We start from the raw sequence: 20,076 nt of genomic DNA on the forward strand, positions 1-20,076 counted from the left end.
TTATAGCAATGCTCAAAAATCTGAAACAGCTCCCTGTTCTCCACTTAAGTCATTCCAAGCCTTTATTTTCTGACTTTTACGCCTTTCTTACTGATCAGTCTGATCTCTCCAACGGTATTTACTTTTCACACTTTAGCACAAAGGCTTTTATTAGATTGCTCAAAGCCCTTCAAGTATTGTTACACTCTGCTTGGTGCTCCTTCTGTTTGTTCTTTAGAAAGTGAAGTCGCTCAGTCGTGTCCGACTCCTTGCGACCCCATGGACTGTAGCCCACCAGGCTCCTCCGTCCATGGGATTTTCCAGGCCAGAGTGTTGGAATGGGTAGCCATTTCCTTCTCCAGGGGATCTTCCTGACCCAGGGATTGAACCTGGGTCTCCCGCATTGTAGGCAGACGCTTTACTGTCTGAGCCACCAGGGAATCCATTTGTTTTTTTTAAACCACAGAGAAATCCCCTCCCCTCGAAAAGCGGGGGTAGGGTGGGGAGCCTTGCTCTACTGTTCAGACTCAGATTGCTTTGCTTTCCTGAGCTCTTGTACTCATTGTTGAACCAGGTAGCAAATGAGAGGTATGATACAATGTAATGATTAAGAGCATGAAGTTAAGAACCAGACTGTGTGTGCCTGGGCTTAAGAGTCTAGAGTTCAGACCCTGGCTCTCTACCTACTACTGTGTGACCTTAGGCTAGTTAATTAAGCCCTTTGTGCCTCAGTTTCCTCATCAGTAAAATAGAGACAGTAGTATTATTCACTCCATAGAGTAATTTTGAGGATTAAGAGGTTTAATATACATAAAGCATTTAGAATAGTGCCTGATATAGTATTATAAGTGTTTTCTTTATAATCAGTACGGTCAAAAACTTGCTTATCTTGGGGTTTTTATAATGCATGGTGTTTTAATATTCTCAGTTAGATAGGAAGCTCTTTTAAGGCAGGGTGTTAAATTTTTTGTTTCAGTTTCTCATCACTCATGGTAGTTATTCAGTAAAAAACATTATGGCTAATTTGATTTCTTGGTAGCCTGTGTTCCTGTGTGAAAACTTCAGTAAGCTGTTTCTTTTACTGAGCTACTAAGGGAGACCTTGGGAAAGCTCTGAGAGAGCCAGGTGTGTTTTAAGCATTCACCCCTCAAGGGGTTAAAGGGCTGGTAAAGATGAATAATGACTTCTACATTGTAAGATAATCTCTAGACTTTGGTAGTTTAAGTGAGAGTTTTTGAGACCGGAGCAAGAAAAAAAAAATGTAGGTTTTGATATTTAATGTAGAATTAGCTTTAATCTTAGTTTTAAAATGGACCAGTTTTCATTTGTAGCTTAATGTTAAACTTTTTATGAAGAATGGAATAACTCTTTTGTAGCAAATGTTAGTCTTTATATAATTAATCTTCTTGTCAAAATATTCTTTAAACCCTCCCTTTTTTCCCCCCACCCCCCACAGGGCTTCCTGATCCATTTGCTAAGGTGGTGGTTGATGGATCTGGGCAATGTCATTCTACAGATACTGTGAAGAATACACTCGATCCAAAATGGAATCAGCATTATGACCTGTAGGTTTAAATGGTTTATTTGAAATAAAAACATAGACTCAATATTATTTGATATAGTCTTTGAAAAGAATCACTGAATATGATCTGAGTTTGATCATGGTGTAATTTGATTGTCACAGGGGGATGCAAAACCTTGTGTGAAAATGAGGGGTCCTTAATAAGCCTATGAAGAACAAAATGTATACACAGTAAAGTGTAGGGCCCCCCCCCCCCCCTTCAGTCACATAAAGTATTAATTCACTTTAGGTCAGTCTGTTCAGTCACCAAGTCATGTCCGACTCTTTGCAGCCCCATGGACTGCAGCATGCCAGGCTTCCCTGTCCCTCACCGTCTCCTGAAGTTTGTCCAAGTTCATGTCCATTACATTGGCAATGTCATCCAATCATCTCATCTTCTGTCATCCTCTTCTTCTGCCTTCAGTCTTTCCCAGCATCAGGATCTTTTCCAGTGAGTTGGCTGTTTGCATCAGGTGCCCAAAGTATTGGAGCTTCAGCTTCAGCATCAGTTCTTCCTAGTATTCAGGGTTGATTTCCTTTAAGATTGACTGGTTTGATCTGGTTAGGTCAGTTATAAATATAAAATCAGAAATCATCAATGGAGTATACACATAGGCATTCTCTGTTTCTTACATGTATGATTTCTTCTAAAATTTATTTTAATTCATTTAATAAAAGCATATGTATCATTTTTAAAAAGGCAAATGATACGTTAGGGCTTTTAATGGGAAAATTCTCATTCCTGATTCTAATTCTCAAGATAACTGTTTTCAATGACTTTGGCCATTGTAGAATTACCTGCTTCTAGGTATCGTGCTTATTTATAGCATTTGATGTAAATATATATTTATCTAGTATTAGGTATTATTTTTAGTTTTTCTACCATATAAGATCATTTAGCTTTTATAGCTGATCTCTCATCCCATTCCTACAGTATCTATATGCCCCTTTCCTTCTCCCAGCCCTCCTATATATAGTTATTTGAACCTTTTTGTTTAAATCATATTGTTCTTTGTTTATGCTATTATGATCATGTAAAATATTCATGACCGAGTCATGTGGTGTGCAATGATTGTAATTTCTTTCTGGACACCTTTTTATTTTTATGAAATTAATAGCTGTCCAACCTTACCATTTGTTTAGTTTTCCATCTATCTCATTGAGCACTTCACAAACTCTCCTACAGTGTATTTGAAATGTAGTGCTCAATATTTACTGTGATTTTAATCTGGATACTTAGAGTCTTCAGTCATGGGAAACTTTTCTGTTTATTTAATGATCTATATATGATTCCTTCTCCTCCATTGTATTTCTTTTTCTTTTTCTGGAACTCCTGTTATTTGGATGGTACCTCTCCTGAATTGATTATCATTTAGTTGTCCTTTTTCTCCCATATTTAAAAAAAAAATCACAATAAAAAAATTTTTGTTCTGGTAAAAAATTAAAACCCACATCAAAATATTTGGGCTATTTTTCCCAGCATTCCTGTTTAATGTAATTTCTGCTCTCCAGTTTTTAATTTCCAATATCATTTTGCTTTTTCACTGTTTTTTTCATAACTTTTATTTCCTGGAAGCAATATTTTCTTTAATGAGAGAAGTTTTGTAATTGTAGTTTTTTTCTGTTGTGTAACCTCTCTCTGCTCAGGTTTCCTTTTTTTCTTTTCTGTTAGTCTGATTTGGGTTTCTGTCTTTTTATATTCAAGGAGAGGCACTTAAATGTTGATTGGAAACTCTCTGCCCATGGGTAGTGCTGGCTTGCTTAGTAGGGGAGTCAGGAGTAACTGTGACATTTTTTGCACAGAATTCTTCCTTCTCCTTCCTGGGGGCTGTATTCTTGATCTGAAAGACATAAGGATGCTGGGAGATCTCTCCATTCACTAGATTAACCCCTTCTCTGAATACCCTGCTTTTATTATAGAATTTCACCTCCTCCCTCAGCTGTGCCTAGTGTCTCCGGGTGCTGCTGTGGTTGAGGATGAACTGGGTTAGGAAGGGATTCAGGAGGTCTTTCCATCCCTTTCATTGATTTACTTTTTTAAATTGACTGTTGATTTACACTTTCCATTCCTTTTAAACACTTTTCACTACTCTTTCTGTTTCAACCTCGTCATCACCATTGGAGTATATTAGGCTTACAGTTTGGGAATATTTCAGGGCTTGGTGACGACAGTAGTCTCAGGGAGTCTCAGAGAGAGACAGTCATTCAAGGATACAGGCTGACAGAAGCTTTCCTGTTTTCCATATATGTTCCCAAGGTCTCTCTGGGCTTTGATATCCAGCCTCCCAACAGGATGCTTAAGCCAGTGGAGGGGTAGGCTTTAAGGCCTCAAGGAACTGGTATTTTAGCATACCTGTATAGCAGGCTTGCCAACTGGGAAACTGACTTTAGTGTGATTTTTCTGTTTTGTTTTGTTTAATGATTGGTTTGGGGTGATTTATCTGGTTAATGCTTGATTCTGATTCTAGAATTTTTACACATCATGGAGGTACATAGTTACCGAATAAGCTCTGTTTAGGTTTATTTGAAAATTGATGCATGAGTACTGAATGATATTTTAGTCCAGATTTTTTTCATTTGCAAGCCACAGAAATGAAATTCAAATTGGCTTCATTTTTGAAAAGTTGGCTTGTATAATGAAACATATACACACTACTATATATAAAATAGATACTTAACAGGGACCTATTGTGTAGCACAAGGAACTCAGCTCAATATTTTGTAATAACTTATATGGGAAAAGAATGTGAAAAAGAACGAGTATGTATATAACTGATTCACTTTGATGTACATCTGAAACCAACACAGCATTGTATATATACTCCAGTATAAAATAAAAAATGTAAAAGTATTAGCTTGCATAATTAAAAGTGTAGGAGGGTAGGCATGCTTTAACACAGCTGAATCCAAGGCCTCAAGTGTGCCTTTTATGTTACTCCTTTAAAAGATTTAGTCCTTTCTTAAGTGGTATAGGTTTTTTTTTCATGTACCAGGTGAATTTTTATATTACTGCTTTACTGAATGACACTTTAAGGTCAAGGTTGCTGGACCAAAAATTTGACCTCTTAGAGTCATTGAAATTTAGGGTTCTACTGATATAATTATTTTATTGTATTTTCGCATGGGATGACACCATGTTAACAATTGGCTGTGGTAGAGCTTCTCCACACTTCCAGGTGTATGCACAGACAAGTGTAGTAACGCTTTTCCCTGCTCTGCTTGTCTGCAGGCAGTGAAGTGAAATCTGCAAGAGTCCTGCTCGCTCAAGGCCTGCATACAGGAAAGAAGCAGGGGAAAAGCGTTACAATCAGCTTTTGTTCTACAGCATTTTAAAACATAACAGGTATGTCAGATTTTTGGTCTGTCAGCCTTGACAATGCCCCTTGAAAATGAACTGAGTATTCGCTGAGGTAATAGGTCATGTCGTTGAAATATATTTAAAATGTGACTGTGATAAAAGGTCTTCTAAGATTTTTGTTTTTGGAAAGAAAGAATCATAAACTTCCATAGAATTCTGTGACACTAGCTACTAAAATATTTTCTTTTATTAACAAAAATTGTTACTCAATCTGAAAGTGGCAAATGTGTTAAAGAATATATTAAAAATTCTTTTTAGATTTTACTTTTGAGCTTTTTTTTAAAAAAAATTCAGTCCTGTGGATAGATTGAATTCAAAAATATTTTGGGCTATCTAGCCATATTCTAAACATTTGTGACTTTGGACTACAGCAGAAAGGAAAGAAAACTTTTATATTAACTACTCATAGTTGCCAAGTTACTCATGCAGTCATTTTGGTTTTTTTAGGTATATTGGAAAGTCTGATTCAGTAACGATCAGTGTATGGAATCACAAGAAGATCCATAAAAAACAAGGTGCTGGATTTCTCGGTTGTGTTCGTCTTCTTTCCAATGCCATCAACCGCCTCAAAGACACTGGTTGTAAGTAGATAACAAGTGCTCTTAAAAATTCAAATATACAAATTTAAATATATATACGTATATGTATATTTTGATGGGGGAGTCAGGGGTTCGAAACCTAACTTCCCCTGTATATTTGAAACATTGATAAAAATTCCTGCTCTAAATTTATTTTGTTGGCTTTTTCAAAACAAATGAAACATGTTAAGAATTCAGTTATGGGCGCCGTAATCAAAGTAAAACCAGCATGCAGTGGTTGACGTTCCTTACTCTTAACTGGTCAGGCCAGTGTCATGTCTGCTTTTACAGATGAGACAGGAGAGAAGAAGTGAGTTGCTTCTAAGTGATTAGAACCAGAACTGACTCAAACCCTTTTGTTAGTTTATAGTTGCCCTCTTATTAATATTTACATTGTGTGTTGGGGCAGGGGGTTATTTGAAACGGTTAGATAAAAATAATAACAACAACTAATATTTTTGGACACTTATGTGCCAGCTACTGTGCTGAGAGTTTTACATAACTGTCTGATTTAATCCTTAATATGTGGTAAGTACTATAATTATACATGAAAAAAATAAAGCTTAGGGATAAATTGCTTAAGAACCAAACTATTAAGTGGCAAGCTAAGATTTAGACTAAAGTGTTTTGAAATTTTTGGAGAAAAAAATAACTGCTTGCTGGCACCATGTATTATGGTTTTTGAAATCTGAGTTTGTCAAAGCTTTTATTGAGACATTATATTAATATTATGTGTGCAGTTAAATTTTTGAACATTTGTTTCATCATTAAACCTTAAAAATTCTTGAAATGACTGGTCCAATTTCCAATGAATTGTAGAAATTTGCTGTCACTCAATAGAGGTTAGAATCTCTTATACCAACTTATTTTTTTCCTCTTATTATTGATTTGAAATAGATCAGAGGTTGGATCTTTGCAAACTTGGGCCAAATGACAATGATACAGTTAGAGGACAGATAGTAGGTAAGTGTGGAACTGAAAATTATATGAATTTTGGTTTCATTTAAGCTGACCTAAACTCTAAGTCTGACACAACTAAGCAACTTAGCACAGCAAACTCTAAATACCTTTTAAATCAAAGTACAATAACTGTAGCTTTTGTAGCTTCATTGTACTGGCATGAATTAAATAAGTCATGTAAAATTATTTGAATACTGGATCCAGAGTCCAGGCCAACTTAATTTTTTTAAAAAGGAACAAAATATAAATAATGTAAAAAATAGGCTCCTAATGTGAAGAACTATTGATTCTTTAGGCAGGAATTTTTCTTAAAGTATACAAATACAGTAAAACTTGCAGATAAATCAAGATCTTCAAACTAGTTTTTGAGTAAGAAAAGCCAGTTTTATACTTTATGGTTTTAAAATAATCTTTACTAACTGAAAAAAAATAGGATGAGGAATAGCAGTATAGCACTGATTGGAGAAAGGGAAAATTGTTCCCTTACTCATAGGCACTTACTGGACTAGTGGAGTTATCTTGAATTGACCCCATTATAAGAAATTTCCTGAGACTTTTCTTAAGAATTGATAGATCAAGATTGATCAAGATACCTAGAATGGTGTAGGACACTGAGATGGGCTCCTTTGAAGCTTCTTAAAAAAGAAACATGCAATTGAAATCTTACCATCTGATTCTAGAGCAGAATTTAGAATAAAATGATTGCATTATATGTGAGACTTCCCATGCAGTCCAGTGGTTAAGATTCCGTGCTTTGAACGCAGGGGCATAGATTCAATTCCTGGTTGGGAAACTAAGATCCCACATGCTGTATGGCACGGCCAAAATATATTTAAAAAAAAATGCATTATATGAACCTGTTAGAGAGGTTTTAGTTACAGAAAGTACTTGAAAGGCTTAAATTTAGAAGGCAATGAATTAGGTTCATGGTTAGGGAGTTGCCAGAGTAGCATCATAACAAAAGCCCTATTGTGGGTATCAGGGAAGTATCTAAACTACAGCATTATTCATAACTCCTGTCATTCTTAGATTGAAAAGGAAGTTAAAAACTCAAAAATGTGGAGTACACAAGTAGACCTTTCATGTGTTATATTTCAAGTGCACTCATGGACTTTACTCTTGCCCGGAGACTCCCATGGACGGAGGAGCCTGGTGGGCTGCAGTCCATGGGGTCGCCAAGAGTCGGAGATGACTGAGCAATTTCACTTTCATGCATTGGAGAAGGAAATGGCAACCCAGTCCAGTGTTCTTGCCTGAAGAATCCCAGGGACGGGGGAGCCTGGTGGGCTGCCGCCTATGGGGTCTCACAGAGTTGGACACGACTGAAGAGACTTAGTAGCAGCAGCAGCATGGACTGTGTTGCCCCATCATGATAGGAAGAAAAGGAGTTAGACTCTCCTCCATGAACATAATAAAAGATAGAAAACGAAGGGAAAAATCTCATGGACAAAGAAATTGCAGAATTTAGCAGAAACTTAGTGCGATTCATGGGGTCGCAAAGAGTCGGACACGACTGAGCAACTGAACTGAACTGAAAGAGTTCATTCTTAACTATTAAAATAAGCTAATAAGCCAGATATCTTTTAAAAAGCAGTGTTGTAAATTGCAGTAATTCTTTCTAGTTCTATGACTCTTAGTGATGTTTTTGTTGTTTAATAGTAAGCCTTCAGTCCAGAGACCGAATAGGCACAGGAGGACAAGTGGTGGACTGCAGTCGTTTGTTTGATAATGATTTACCAGATGGGTAAGCTAAATTCATTGATAATATCCTTAAACTAATGAGCAGTAAGTTGGTGTTTATACTTTAGAAATTTGCTGATCAGTTGCAGAGTCCTGGTTTTCCTTGTACTTAGAAAATTAGTGAGGAATCTTATCACAACAGATTCATAAAATAAGATATGAATTAATTATGAACAAAATTAGGTATGTTACATTTGTTTTACTTAAAGAGTTTTGACTGGGAAAAAAATCAAATTGCTTGACAGATATAAATCTCTTGTAAATATTATATATTCAAAACAAAAGCTTTTTGTTTGATTAAATTATTCAAAACATGGCATATACATGCTGCATCTGAGACATTGCTCTATTTAAAGGGATGGGATACAGAATTTGTGTAATGGTAATTACGATAACATAGTAACATTTATTGAGCCTACAAGTGTTAGTTAGCACTTTATATCATTTATCATTACATGATATACATAATATTTAAGTCTCATAGCATGTGATTCTGGAGTTAGACCATTAGGGTTTCAATCCTTACCCTTTTGTTTACTAGCTTTATAAGTTTAATCCATTTATTTGGCTTTTGTAAACTTTGGTTTTTATTTATCAAAGAGGATAATGATGGTAGTGCACAGGCCTTAAATACTTGTGAGGATGAAATGAAATCTTTGATGTAGCACAATGCTTACATACAGCAAGTGCTTAATAAATAATTAGCTACTATTACTACTCCCATTACTCCTGCTACACCCTCATGCATTTTACAGGCTTAAGAAACTGAGACTCAGAGAAGTTATGTATTTTGCCAAAGGCCACATAAAAATGGCAGAACTAGAACACAGATTTAAGTCTTGATTCCGAAGTTTATGCTTTTATCATTGTTCTCTATTTTTGTTTGATACTAGTTCTGAAATTTTACAGTTTTATTTTTAATTTTCAAAGTATTTTTAATTAACTTCAATGAGGTATAGTTTACATGTGTAATACATTATATCCATTTTAAGTGTATAATTGATTTAAATTTTGATTTAAGTTATTTTCACATGAAATTTCAAATCCAGGCTATGGTGTTTACTCATTTTGTGTAAACTGTTAAAAATTGCTATAATTTAAGTCTGTTTATAGATCCTTTTAGACTCTTGATGTACCTGTTAATTTTTTTGGATGTGAGATAAATTATGGTACTTTTGAGGGAGAAGTTTAGGATGAAATAACTAATCAATATTGAGAGATTAAAAAGTGTAAGGCTTATTATTCTAACTTTGTTCTACATCATTGTACTGTAATTGTAATCACGGGGAGGGGGGAAACCTGCAAGTGTCTCTTTATTTTCTATTTTTTTGCCAGTGGCTTGGTGGAATATTAACATTACTGTAGTTACTTATCCAATTTTTTTGTTATATTAATTAATAAGATTGAAGAAGTGAAATTTTTGCTTTTTAAAAATTTAATTTGATAAATAGCAAATGTTGGTGAAGTTGTGGAGAGAAAGGAACACTTGTATGGCATAGATGGGAGTGTAAATTGGTGCAGCCATTATAGAAAATGGTATTGAGGTTCCTCAGAAAGTTAAAAATGGAATTACCATATGATCCAGCTATTCCACTTCTGGGTATCTATCCTAAGAAAACGAAAATACTAATTCAAACAGGTATATGCATCCCTTTGTTCATTGCAGCACTATTTATTGTAGATGAGATACGGAAGCAGCCTAAGTATGTCCATTAATAGAGACATAGATAAAGAAGATGTAGTGTATACACATACACACACAAAATAGAATATTGCTCAGCCATAAGAAAGGAATGAGATCTTGTCATTTCTAACAACACAGGTGGATCTAGAGAGTATTATGCTAAGTGGAATAAGTCAGGCAGAGAAAGACAAATACCATCTGATTTCACTTATATGGGGAAACTGAAAAACAACGTAAACAAACAAATGAAACAGACTCATAGACACAAAGAACAAACTCTGTATTGCTTTGCCAGGGCAGAGAGAGGGAGGGAAATGGATGAAATAGGTGAAGAGGATTGGGAGGTACAAACTTTCAGTCGTAAGTAAGTCATGGGGATGTAATATACAGCATAAGGAATATAGTCCATGTTGTAATGACTTTGGTTACAGATGGTTAGTAGACTTATCTTAGTAGTCATTGTGTATGGAGATGTCAAGCCACTATGTCGAATGCCTGAAACTAATATAATGCTGTATGTCAGCTATACTTAAAATTTTTTTTTAATTCATAACTTTTGATAGAAAATATGTAAGAGAAAATAAAAATATGAAGACTAAAAAGTTAATTTGGGTAGCCTAAATGCTTTGGAAAGATTTTTATATACATTTCTAGTTACATTTAATTTTTTAAAATTGCATGTCATTTTTATTTTTAGTATGGACTTTTTTCCCCCTCCCACTAAATTCTGGAGAATTAGTATAATTATTAATAATTGAGCATTGTTTACATCATTGAAAAATTCTCAGTTTGGCTGATGGAAAATAGTCACTCCTCAGAATAAATATTTCAAAAGCTTCAGAATTCCAGAAGACATACTGTGGTTGTAAAATAAGTTGAAACAATTCCTATATTCTGTGTATTGTTTCTTCAGTTTGTCATTGCTGATTCATAACAAGAAATGTCTTTTGGCTTGCACCAGAATCACTCCATGTCTGGCTTCCTATTACTGCTTTATCTCTCAATATTTTTATTTAAGCTGGGAAGAAAGGCGAACTGCCTCTGGAAGAATCCAGTACCTAAACCACATAACAAGAACTACGCAATGGGAACGCCCAACACGGTGAGAACATATGAGTCTCTTTCCAGAGTCTGTGCTATTCACCCTCCTGAAGTCACCCTCTGTTTATATGTCAGCTTTACCAGGTTTCTTTTCTTGGTGTAAACTGCTCTAGATCAGTAGATCTTATAGCAGATGCCTTTATTATTTTTAATAAAGAGTGCTTAGCAGGTTATCCTGTTATTGTAGCTCCATGACCTGTGATGGTATTGAGTAACTATTTATTAAATGAGCTAAATGAATACCTTGAGAAGTCATCTTACTCCTGTGACTCTTAAATTTTTTGAGTCCATTATTGAATGGCTGTAACAAAATACGTGTACAGGGATCACCGTTTATTCAGTCATGTCAAGGGATGATTATATGTGTCCGGTAAGGTCTGTGATCAAGAGGAGAACCAGATGGCCTGAGACCATCTGGAGAGGCACTTGACTTAGAGTGGGGGGTAAGGGAATGGTCGAACTTGGAAGGTTCTGAAGGAGGAGAATCTCTGAACTAAAAATCCTGAAGAATATGAAGATTTAGCCAAGTAAGGGGGAACAGGATGAAAAGTGTTCAGGACACTGGTAACAGCTGTCATTGAATTTACTAAATTGTTGTATGCTAGGCTCTGTGCTGTAACAATGAATAATGCAGAAAGGCCTTCCTGGAGCTTAATGTGTAAAGACAGGGGGATACAAGGTAATTTTTGAAAGCTCCAAGGAAAGCTCTTTAAGTAACTGAAAATGAATAGGATAAATGGCTGGATTTCATTTTTTACTTTTCAAAATAAGAAAGTTTATTTGCCACCTGTACTTACTCAGTGCTTGCTTTGCTCCCCCTACTGTTTTTTTCCTCCCTGAACAGGAATGACCCCAGACATAGAACATTGAATGCTTCTCATTAGCCTTACCTACTTTCATTTATTGGGATTAAATTGCTTAACTCATTGAGTCACTAAGTCTCTATTACACTGTGATTCTTGGATAAAAGCCTAGCTTATGTTGCCATTTTAAAAAATTCTTATTTGAGAGTTTATTTCTAGTATTAACCTGCCAAGGATTATATTGAAGTCAGAAGAACCTATTTTTATCACATCTCAGTGTAAATAAATGTGTGCTTGTGTCAGTGTTTTAGTGAAGTCCCTTTCTTCCTCATTTAACTGATAAAATCGACTTTAATTTTCACATGTATAAAGTTGATTGTACATGTTAGTTTAAAAATTAACTCTTGATTATCCTCTTAGTTTGGTTGACCTAGAAGAGACTGGAAGCTCTTTGAAGTGACAAACTATCTTCCTTCCTTTATTCATTCAGTATTTATTGAACTACTCCTCTTAAATATATGCTGAGTACTGTTCTAGGTACGGGAATATATATGGTGGGTAACTAGACAGACTCTCATCTCTCAATAAATATTCTAGTGGGAGAAGACAGGCAGAAATAGGGTTGCAAATGAGGAAAATACCAGAATTAACTGCTCTGAGGAAGTAAGGTGATGTACTATCAAATGCCTGGGTGAGTAGATCTGAAGGTCAGGAATGACTTCTTAGAGGCAGCATTTAAGCTTAAGCTGTGATTTGAATGAGAAAAAAGAGTCTGGCCTAGAGAAAATAGGAGAAAAACTCATCCTAAATAGGAGGAAGGGCCACTCTGGCACTGAAGGTAGAACAGCCGCGCAAGCTCGAGGAGGAGGAGGGTTCGTGTGGCAGAGGCAGCGTGGGAGAAGAATGGAAATGCAAGTCTGAGGCAGCCTGTAGCTGAGCCACGGAGGGCTTTGTGCGCTCATGCACACATCTGCAAATACATGCGGGTTTCACATAAAGTGTAATTAAGATCAGTAAGGGCTTCCCTTGTAGCTCAGATGGTGAAGAATCTGCCTACAGTTCAGGAGACCTGGGTTCGATTCCTGGGTCAGGAAGATCCCCTGGAGGAAGAAATGGCAACCCACTCTGGTATTCTTGCCTGGAGAATCCCAAGGACAGAGAAGCCTGGTGGGCTACAGTACATGGGGTCTTAACGAGTCGGACACGACTGAGTGACTGAACCACCACCACCAAAGTGATTTTAATCTGTAATTGATAATCTGCTTATTACCTGGGTTTCTTTGGTGCTTTGTGACTTCTGGTTTGCTTTTATTTAGAGTTTCTTGAAGTCATCATGTTTGTATTAATTATTCCATTTTCTTGGAAGTGATTGTTACTGCAGTACACATTGTCTATAAAATTTTACTTCTGATATCTGAGTTGAGTAAGGTTTTTTTTCCTTGTTACTTTTTGATAGACCGGCATCTGAATATTCTAGTCCCGGCAGACCTCTTAGCTGCTTTGTTGATGAGAACACTCCAATTAGTGGAACAAATGGTGCAACGTGTGGACAGTCTTCAGATCCCAGACTGGCAGAGAGAAGAGTCAGGTCACAACGACATAGAAATTACATGAGCAGGACACATTTACATACTCCTCCAGACCTACCAGAAGGCTATGGTATGACAACTACCAGAGGAAAAATAAAGTGTGTTTTATCGACTTAAGCTTGCTAAGAAAGCCAGCAAATCAGCTTTTAAAGTAGTTATTAATCTGGGTTTAGGAATTCTGCATGAAAATAAAAGTAAATGTATAACTCCCCAACTCTGATAAGTCTCTGAAGTGATAGAAGACTAACAATAGTTTGACTTTGGGCTAGTCATTTAACCTCAGCCTTTTTGCTCCATTGCAGTGAAATGAGATGAACAATACCTCTCCTTTTCACAAAGGTAGTGTGAGGAGCATATGAAACAGCGTGAGACTGTTTTGTACACAGGCACTGTAAAAAGTGAGATGCTGGTGTTCTTGATAATGGCAGTCTGAAATCAGAACTGTAATGTAATTTTCTAGACATACATATTTAGAAATAATTTAAATAGCATGTTTGTGATGGTATTTGTATATTATATTTGTACTGTCTATAGTTTGGGGTTATCTGAGTGATTGGGTTATTATAAATGATTTAGTCACTTCTATGTTTGTGTAAACATATAATCTTATGTAGTTTCCTAAATTTTAGAATTCCATGTGAAAGAGGACCTGAGTCGTCTTGTAGCTGAGAACAGAACTTCCTAAATAAATCGCATCTTGTGAACTCTTGTAGTATGAACTCAACTGTACTCTCTTGTTAAAAACTTAACCAAGTTAGTCATACCCTTGCCCTTTTCACAGCCTCTAGATAAGCTCTCGTGGGCTGGTCATGACACCTAGTGACCAACATTGGGAACTGCCTGATCTAACTTACTTTTACTCTAGAATATTTCTAAAACTTAAATGCATCATTCTGACTTTATTAAATACTTTAACTCTTTAATTGAAAAAAATTTTTTTCCCCATTAATTGTGTGAGGCCATACAGGTTAACTTAAAGCACAGTGATTAGAGCTTGGAACTTGGAAAACAGGCAGACCTGGGTTTAAATACTGTCTTTGCCACATGTTATTAATAGTTGTTTGACTCTGGGGACATTATTTAACCTCTCTGAGCCTCTGGTTTTATCTTATATAAAAAGGGGGAAATATTAGTACCAACCATGTAGATTTGTTGTAAGAAATAAATGAAATTTCATGAGAAGTTAAAGTTAGTAAAATTTAGCAGTCATTATTAATGTTCAGACATTACAATCTATTATTGCCTGCCATTTTTCTTTGAGATTATAAGGCAAGCAGCTTGGAGTGGGGGTAGTCATACTTTTTGTATTTGTGTGATTTCAATTAAAAAATTTTTTTGTATAACTGAAACACAGGAGTAAAAAGTGAGTTCCAAGGCTGAAATTATTGCAGCTGTCATGCAGAACCAGTTTTAAACATTTTTGCATTTATAATTTTAAAAGTTTAAAGTTTAAATTGATTTGTATTACAAGTTTGTGAACAAATGTATACTAATAAGTATTAGCAATGGTTTTATTGTTTCATATATTGGAATTTTTCATTAGATTTTTTTTTTAAGTAGTTCTGTTGCTGGAAAGCATAAATAAATAAAAGACTGAAAACCACCATTGAAGAAATCCCATTAGAGAAACCCTTGCACAGATTCCTTCTCTTTTCTGGCTTCCTCACTCTCTTCCCAAGGGCTTTGACTTAATTTTACCTGTGACTTCTTTCTCTCTAGTAGGCACACTTGCCTTTAGTCTTTCTCTTTCTAACTTCATTATCTTTCAGTTGTTGCCTATTTTTGACTATAGGGTATCTCTCTCGTATTCCATTGTTTTTGCTTCTGTTGGAGTCCAAGTGTAGACTTGAGAATACACTTCTCTCAGGGAAAGAAAAAAATACAAGTTTTGATATAAAATTAGGCATTATTTAAAAAGCATTCCTAGCCTGTTAACTCTCTGAAAGTTTCTACAAATCCCCTGAGAATCTCCTCAGAGTTTGCTGGCCTCTTCCTCTGAGTCCTTCTGTTCCCCTTAGTCTCTATATTTAAGACAAATAAAAGATAATTTCATGTTTGTTTCATTTAATGGTTGGTACTATGACAGTCTTGTTTTCTATTTTCCATTGCAACATGTTTAATATTTGAGCCATATTTTAGATAGCCGGCCTGTGACCCTCAGCATCATTTATAAGATTGTTTCCAGGAAGAAATGTGTTCTGAGTTCAGAACAAGTAAGGCAATTCCTTTGTAATAAAATAGATTGGTAATTTGGAAACTTTGCCTATTCATGTCCTACTGTTTATAGCTGTCTTTGACTTGGACATTCTGAATATGTTTTTATCATTAGTGTTTCTTAATTTTACAGAACAGAGGACAACGCAACAAGGGCAGGTGTATTTCTTACATACTCAGACTGGCGTGAGCACGTGGCATGATCCAAGAGTGCCTCGGTAAGAGCATATTCTGAATACCCTTCATACCATTGAATATCCATTTCACTGAGGATTTATTTGATTATTTAATCTTTAACTCCTTAAAATAGTAAAAGTTTGGCTCTCTCAGATCATTTTTTCAGTTTGACATTTGGTTGAAAGTTCTTACTTCTCTGCAGGCCTATCCCAGTGTCCTACCCCCCAACCAGTCCCTGGTTCCTTTCCTCCTCCCCCTTAAAAAAGTCAAGGCAGAAACATGAGTCTTTTAAGAGTTTGAAAAATGACCTGGGGAAAACATGGAAACCTTACAAAAACATTTTTCTTAAGGGTAGTAAATTGATACTTTTATTTCTGGTTAGGCTTTTTTTTAAGGTTTGTTTACTTTAGCTTTATATAAGTATAATCAATCTTCAGGTTTTAAAGTAGAAGCAAAATAACCCAATTAAAAGAAATTAAATTTATTTTAAATGCCAAAACTTGTATATTTGAACTGCAGGCATTGTTGAATGCATTTACCAACCAAAATGTCAGCTATCTTTTAACTTCAAGAAGGTGACATGACACAAAATCAATTTAGTAGTTTAACATAATTTCTAGTACATTTTAGTATCAAATAATGCATTTTAAGGCACTAGCTATTTGAATTATTTTCTAATGAACAGACGGAGAGTGCCAAGCAGTCCAGTTGAAGCTGCAAAAAAAAAAAAAGACTGAGTTCTAAGTGAGTTTCTAAATCAACTTTGTAAGCTGCACATATACCTTTGTAAGATGATGATATTTTATATATTAAATAGAACAATCTTCTCTTAAAAATAAAAGTCCCATGGAGAGTCAGATCTTTTTCTGCATAAAGTTTGTACTCAGAGCTCTGTCAAGAATTATGTTTTTGAATGAAAAACAGATGTGATTAGCTGATTTTGGATGGCTTTGATACTCTATTTATTTATAAATAAAGTTATTATAATGAAAATGTTTTGCTTTCTTTTTTTTTTTGGCCTTGCTTTGTGGCTTGTGGGATCTTAGTTTCCCTACCAGGGATTGAACCTGTGCCGCAACAGGGAAAACTGCCTAAGCAGCCAGGGAGTTCGCAAAATGTTTTACTTTGTGATAGAGCTTAATTAGAATCTTTTGAGAGTGGCAGCCAAGGAAATGCGTTATCATTGATGATTGTGTCAAGGTGGCCATTTCTCTGTGTTCATGATATAAGCTGTTGATTTAAAAAAAAAAATAATGGAGAGGAAATTTTTGTTTTATTAATAAGCTCACTGAAAAAAATCCAAGTGCCTAATTTTTAGAAGTAAGAGTTTTGTTACATAAGTAAGTTGTGAAAAGAAGTGCTTTGGGTTCTGTTTATCAAGTTGAAGGTCAATATTGAACTTTTCTATAAAATTAAAGTCTTTGTAAGGAAATGTTTAGAAGAAAAACGATTCTTAAAAAAACTAAATGATTTACAGTAGTGTGAAAGTTGATCTTGAGTTGCCTGTTGAAAAAGTAGTATGTTAAGCCGGCATCAGAAGTTGGATTTGAGAGAGATTTTGGCACCACAGTTGGTAATATGTTCTTATTCCTAAGGAAATAGTCAGTTTTTCATTAATGAGTAAGGGATTTCTATAAGGATTTAAGAATATTTCATACTGAGTACTGAATAATAACTTTAAGAAATAATGCTCTGGATTATGTGTTTCTTTTCTTTAGTCTTTATGCTCCAAAGTGTTATCTTAAAATATATATTTTTTGTTTGGGGAGTTCCTTTAATAAATACATCTTTTGTATGGAGGATCTTTTATCAAAGCAGACTATAAATATTTAGATTCTATTAAAATATTATTACTAGTCAAAGACATTATAAAATAGTGTAACTCAGAGTTTTAAGACTAGCTTTATTTAAAGATACCCAGTAAACTTAGATTTACCTGAGAAGTCCCATTTCAGAATGTTTTGTATTTCCCTTTAAAATAATGACTAATGATGCTTTGTTATTCACTCTGTGGCATACCGACTGTGTAGTCTTGATACCATACCATCTTCCTTTAATCACATCTCCGTTCCACATAGTGTGTTTACAGTTTGCCGCTGCTTACCAATTCTTTAGAGTTCTCCCATGTATGACTGTAAATCTGTAAAATTCTGAATAAAATGATATAATGTCAAATGTTGCATTATAGCAAAAGAATTATTCATTCTTTGAAGTAATTGCCTTTCATTTCTAAAAGTTCCATTAAAAAAAACTTATCTGTTCATTCTTAATCTCTGAGTGATAGTTTGTTTCTGTAATTGTTCCCTTTTATTATTTTTTTTCTAACATTGCATGTCATAGCTATTCTTTTTGATCTCTGATAGTACTTGGGGATCTAAGTCCGTGGTTTTGTTTCTACTGACTCTCAGTCACCATGAATTCCTTTCTGAAGTGTTTGATGATCTTTGATTGTGAGTTTGATTTTAATTGGTTGGAGTTCTGTGACCCTAAAGTGAGAATTGAGGAATTTTTCCTGGAATCACTTCATCTTGCCTTTGAGTTCTCAGTGGGGAAGTTCCAGATTTCCTTTTCCAACCTTGCTGCTGGCCTGAGGCTGAGTTTACCAGTTAATCACTGCTCTCTGGCAGCCCCCCACTCTACCTGTCTGCCTCTCATGTACCAGCTCCAGCTCAATTCACTTAAAAAAAAAAAATTTGAGGAGGATTCTTGGAACTTTTTCCCTTGCCTCTTTTGAAGATTAGCAGTGTCTCAGAATAGTTTCTTCTTTCCAATATTTAGTTGTTCTGAAGCAGAAAAATCTCGGGCTTCTGTAAGCACAAGTCAGAAATCATTGTACAAATCTATGGGCACCCATCATTGTATTTTCACTATGGCCAAGAAGAGGTTATTTCAGGAAAACTCTTTTCCAGTTTAACTTTTAAAACATAAATTTGATGAGATTTGTCATTATAATTATTGGCTACAGTTCAAATTTATATTAGATATGCTGCTTTTATTTCATTCTTTAAGGTCCTATAAATCTTGGTCCTGTATAACAGAATGTATGACATAATAACAGGCTTCCCAGGTAGCTCAGTGGTAAAGAATCCACCTGCCAATGCAAGAAATGCAGGAGACATGGTTCAGTCCCTGGGTCAGGAAGATCCCCTGGAGGAGGAAATGGCAGCCCACTCCAGTATTTTTGCCTGGAGAATTCCATGGACAGAGGAGCCCAGTGGGCTACAGTCTATGGGGTCACACAGAGTCAGACATGACTGAGTGAGCATGCATATGATATAAGAACAGGGGTCTTTGCTCCATTAAAAATCTTTTGCTTTTTTTTCACGTAGCAGTAAATCTTAGAACATTCTTCCTAAGGTGTCTTAAACTGATTCTCCATTCACTAGCTTTATAGCTTTTAGAATTCAAAATGGAGCAGTTATCCTTTAAAATGTATGCTGTAGTTATTTTCAGAATCATAATTTTAATAACATGTCCAGTTTTGCTTTACTGAAGAGCTTAAAATTAATCATGGAATGAACATTTACACAGATTTTATGGCATGGTAAAGAAAGAAATAATTGAAGGGAAATTTTAGAAAACATTTAATTCCTTAATATCACTGACATTTGGAAAACAATGTTTTTTCAGACAAGTATTGAAGTACAGTTTATGTTGGCAAGTGTTGTGATTGCTTTTCTATTAACTTAAAACCTGAATTATATTAAAACCCAGGAATGAACTCACTAAAAATGTAGGCTGTGTGATAAGTTTCTGAGCCATTTATGGATTGGGTTTTGAATAAGCAAGTTTGTTAAACCATTGGGAATTAAAGATTCCAGCTCAACGTCTCAAGTTTCTGAAACAATACATTTTCTCAGACTTCATGGAATTGTTCTGTGTCATTTACACTTGCTTGGCTCAGCAGGCCCAGCAGTGAGGTATTTTTTATTTTATATTTGTTTTTACAGGGATCTTAGCAACATCAATTGTGAAGAGCTTGGTCCGTTGCCTCCTGGATGGGAGATCCGGAATACAGCAACAGGCAGAGTTTATTTCGTTGACCATAACAACAGAACAACACAGTTTACAGATCCTCGGCTCTCCGCTAACTTGCATTTAGTTTTAAAGTAAGTTTTTAAAATAATACATGTTAAAATATGAATCTCAACAAAAGAAGACTGATAGATGCTTTTTGTAATAAATGTGATAGAATGGCTTCTCTCTTCAGTTATAGATTACTTCTGTTGAACATAATTTTATGGGTATACCAAATGTTACTCTGATGTTTGGATATTTTAATCCCAACTGTGCTTAAGTAGGAACCTGTCCTGAAATGTTAGGAAAAGGCTG

The 20,076-nt window shown here is 35.3% G+C and overlaps 1 protein-coding gene across 2 annotated transcripts in view; it reads left to right on the top strand.

The window, feature by feature from the left end:
• Positions 1-20,076, top strand: part of SMURF2 (SMAD specific E3 ubiquitin protein ligase 2) — a 118,144-nt gene that overhangs the window by 75,698 nt on the left and 22,370 nt on the right. For both annotated transcript variants that reach the window (XM_070479780.1, XM_070479779.1), the window contains exons 3-10: positions 1,436-1,544; positions 5,346-5,479; positions 6,374-6,439; positions 8,096-8,180; positions 10,879-10,962; positions 13,221-13,423; positions 15,701-15,785; positions 19,695-19,853. In XM_070479780.1, the coding sequence (XP_070335881.1) occupies positions 1,436-1,544; positions 5,346-5,479; positions 6,374-6,439; positions 8,096-8,180; positions 10,879-10,962; positions 13,221-13,423; positions 15,701-15,785; positions 19,695-19,853 (925 nt within the window). The remainder of the gene's footprint in view (positions 1-1,435; positions 1,545-5,345; positions 5,480-6,373; positions 6,440-8,095; positions 8,181-10,878; positions 10,963-13,220; positions 13,424-15,700; positions 15,786-19,694; positions 19,854-20,076) is intronic.

Source organism: Odocoileus virginianus, chromosome 17, assembly GCF_023699985.2.
Source record: "Odocoileus virginianus isolate 20LAN1187 ecotype Illinois chromosome 17, Ovbor_1.2, whole genome shotgun sequence".
NCBI lineage: Eukaryota > Metazoa > Chordata > Mammalia > Artiodactyla > Cervidae > Odocoileus > Odocoileus virginianus.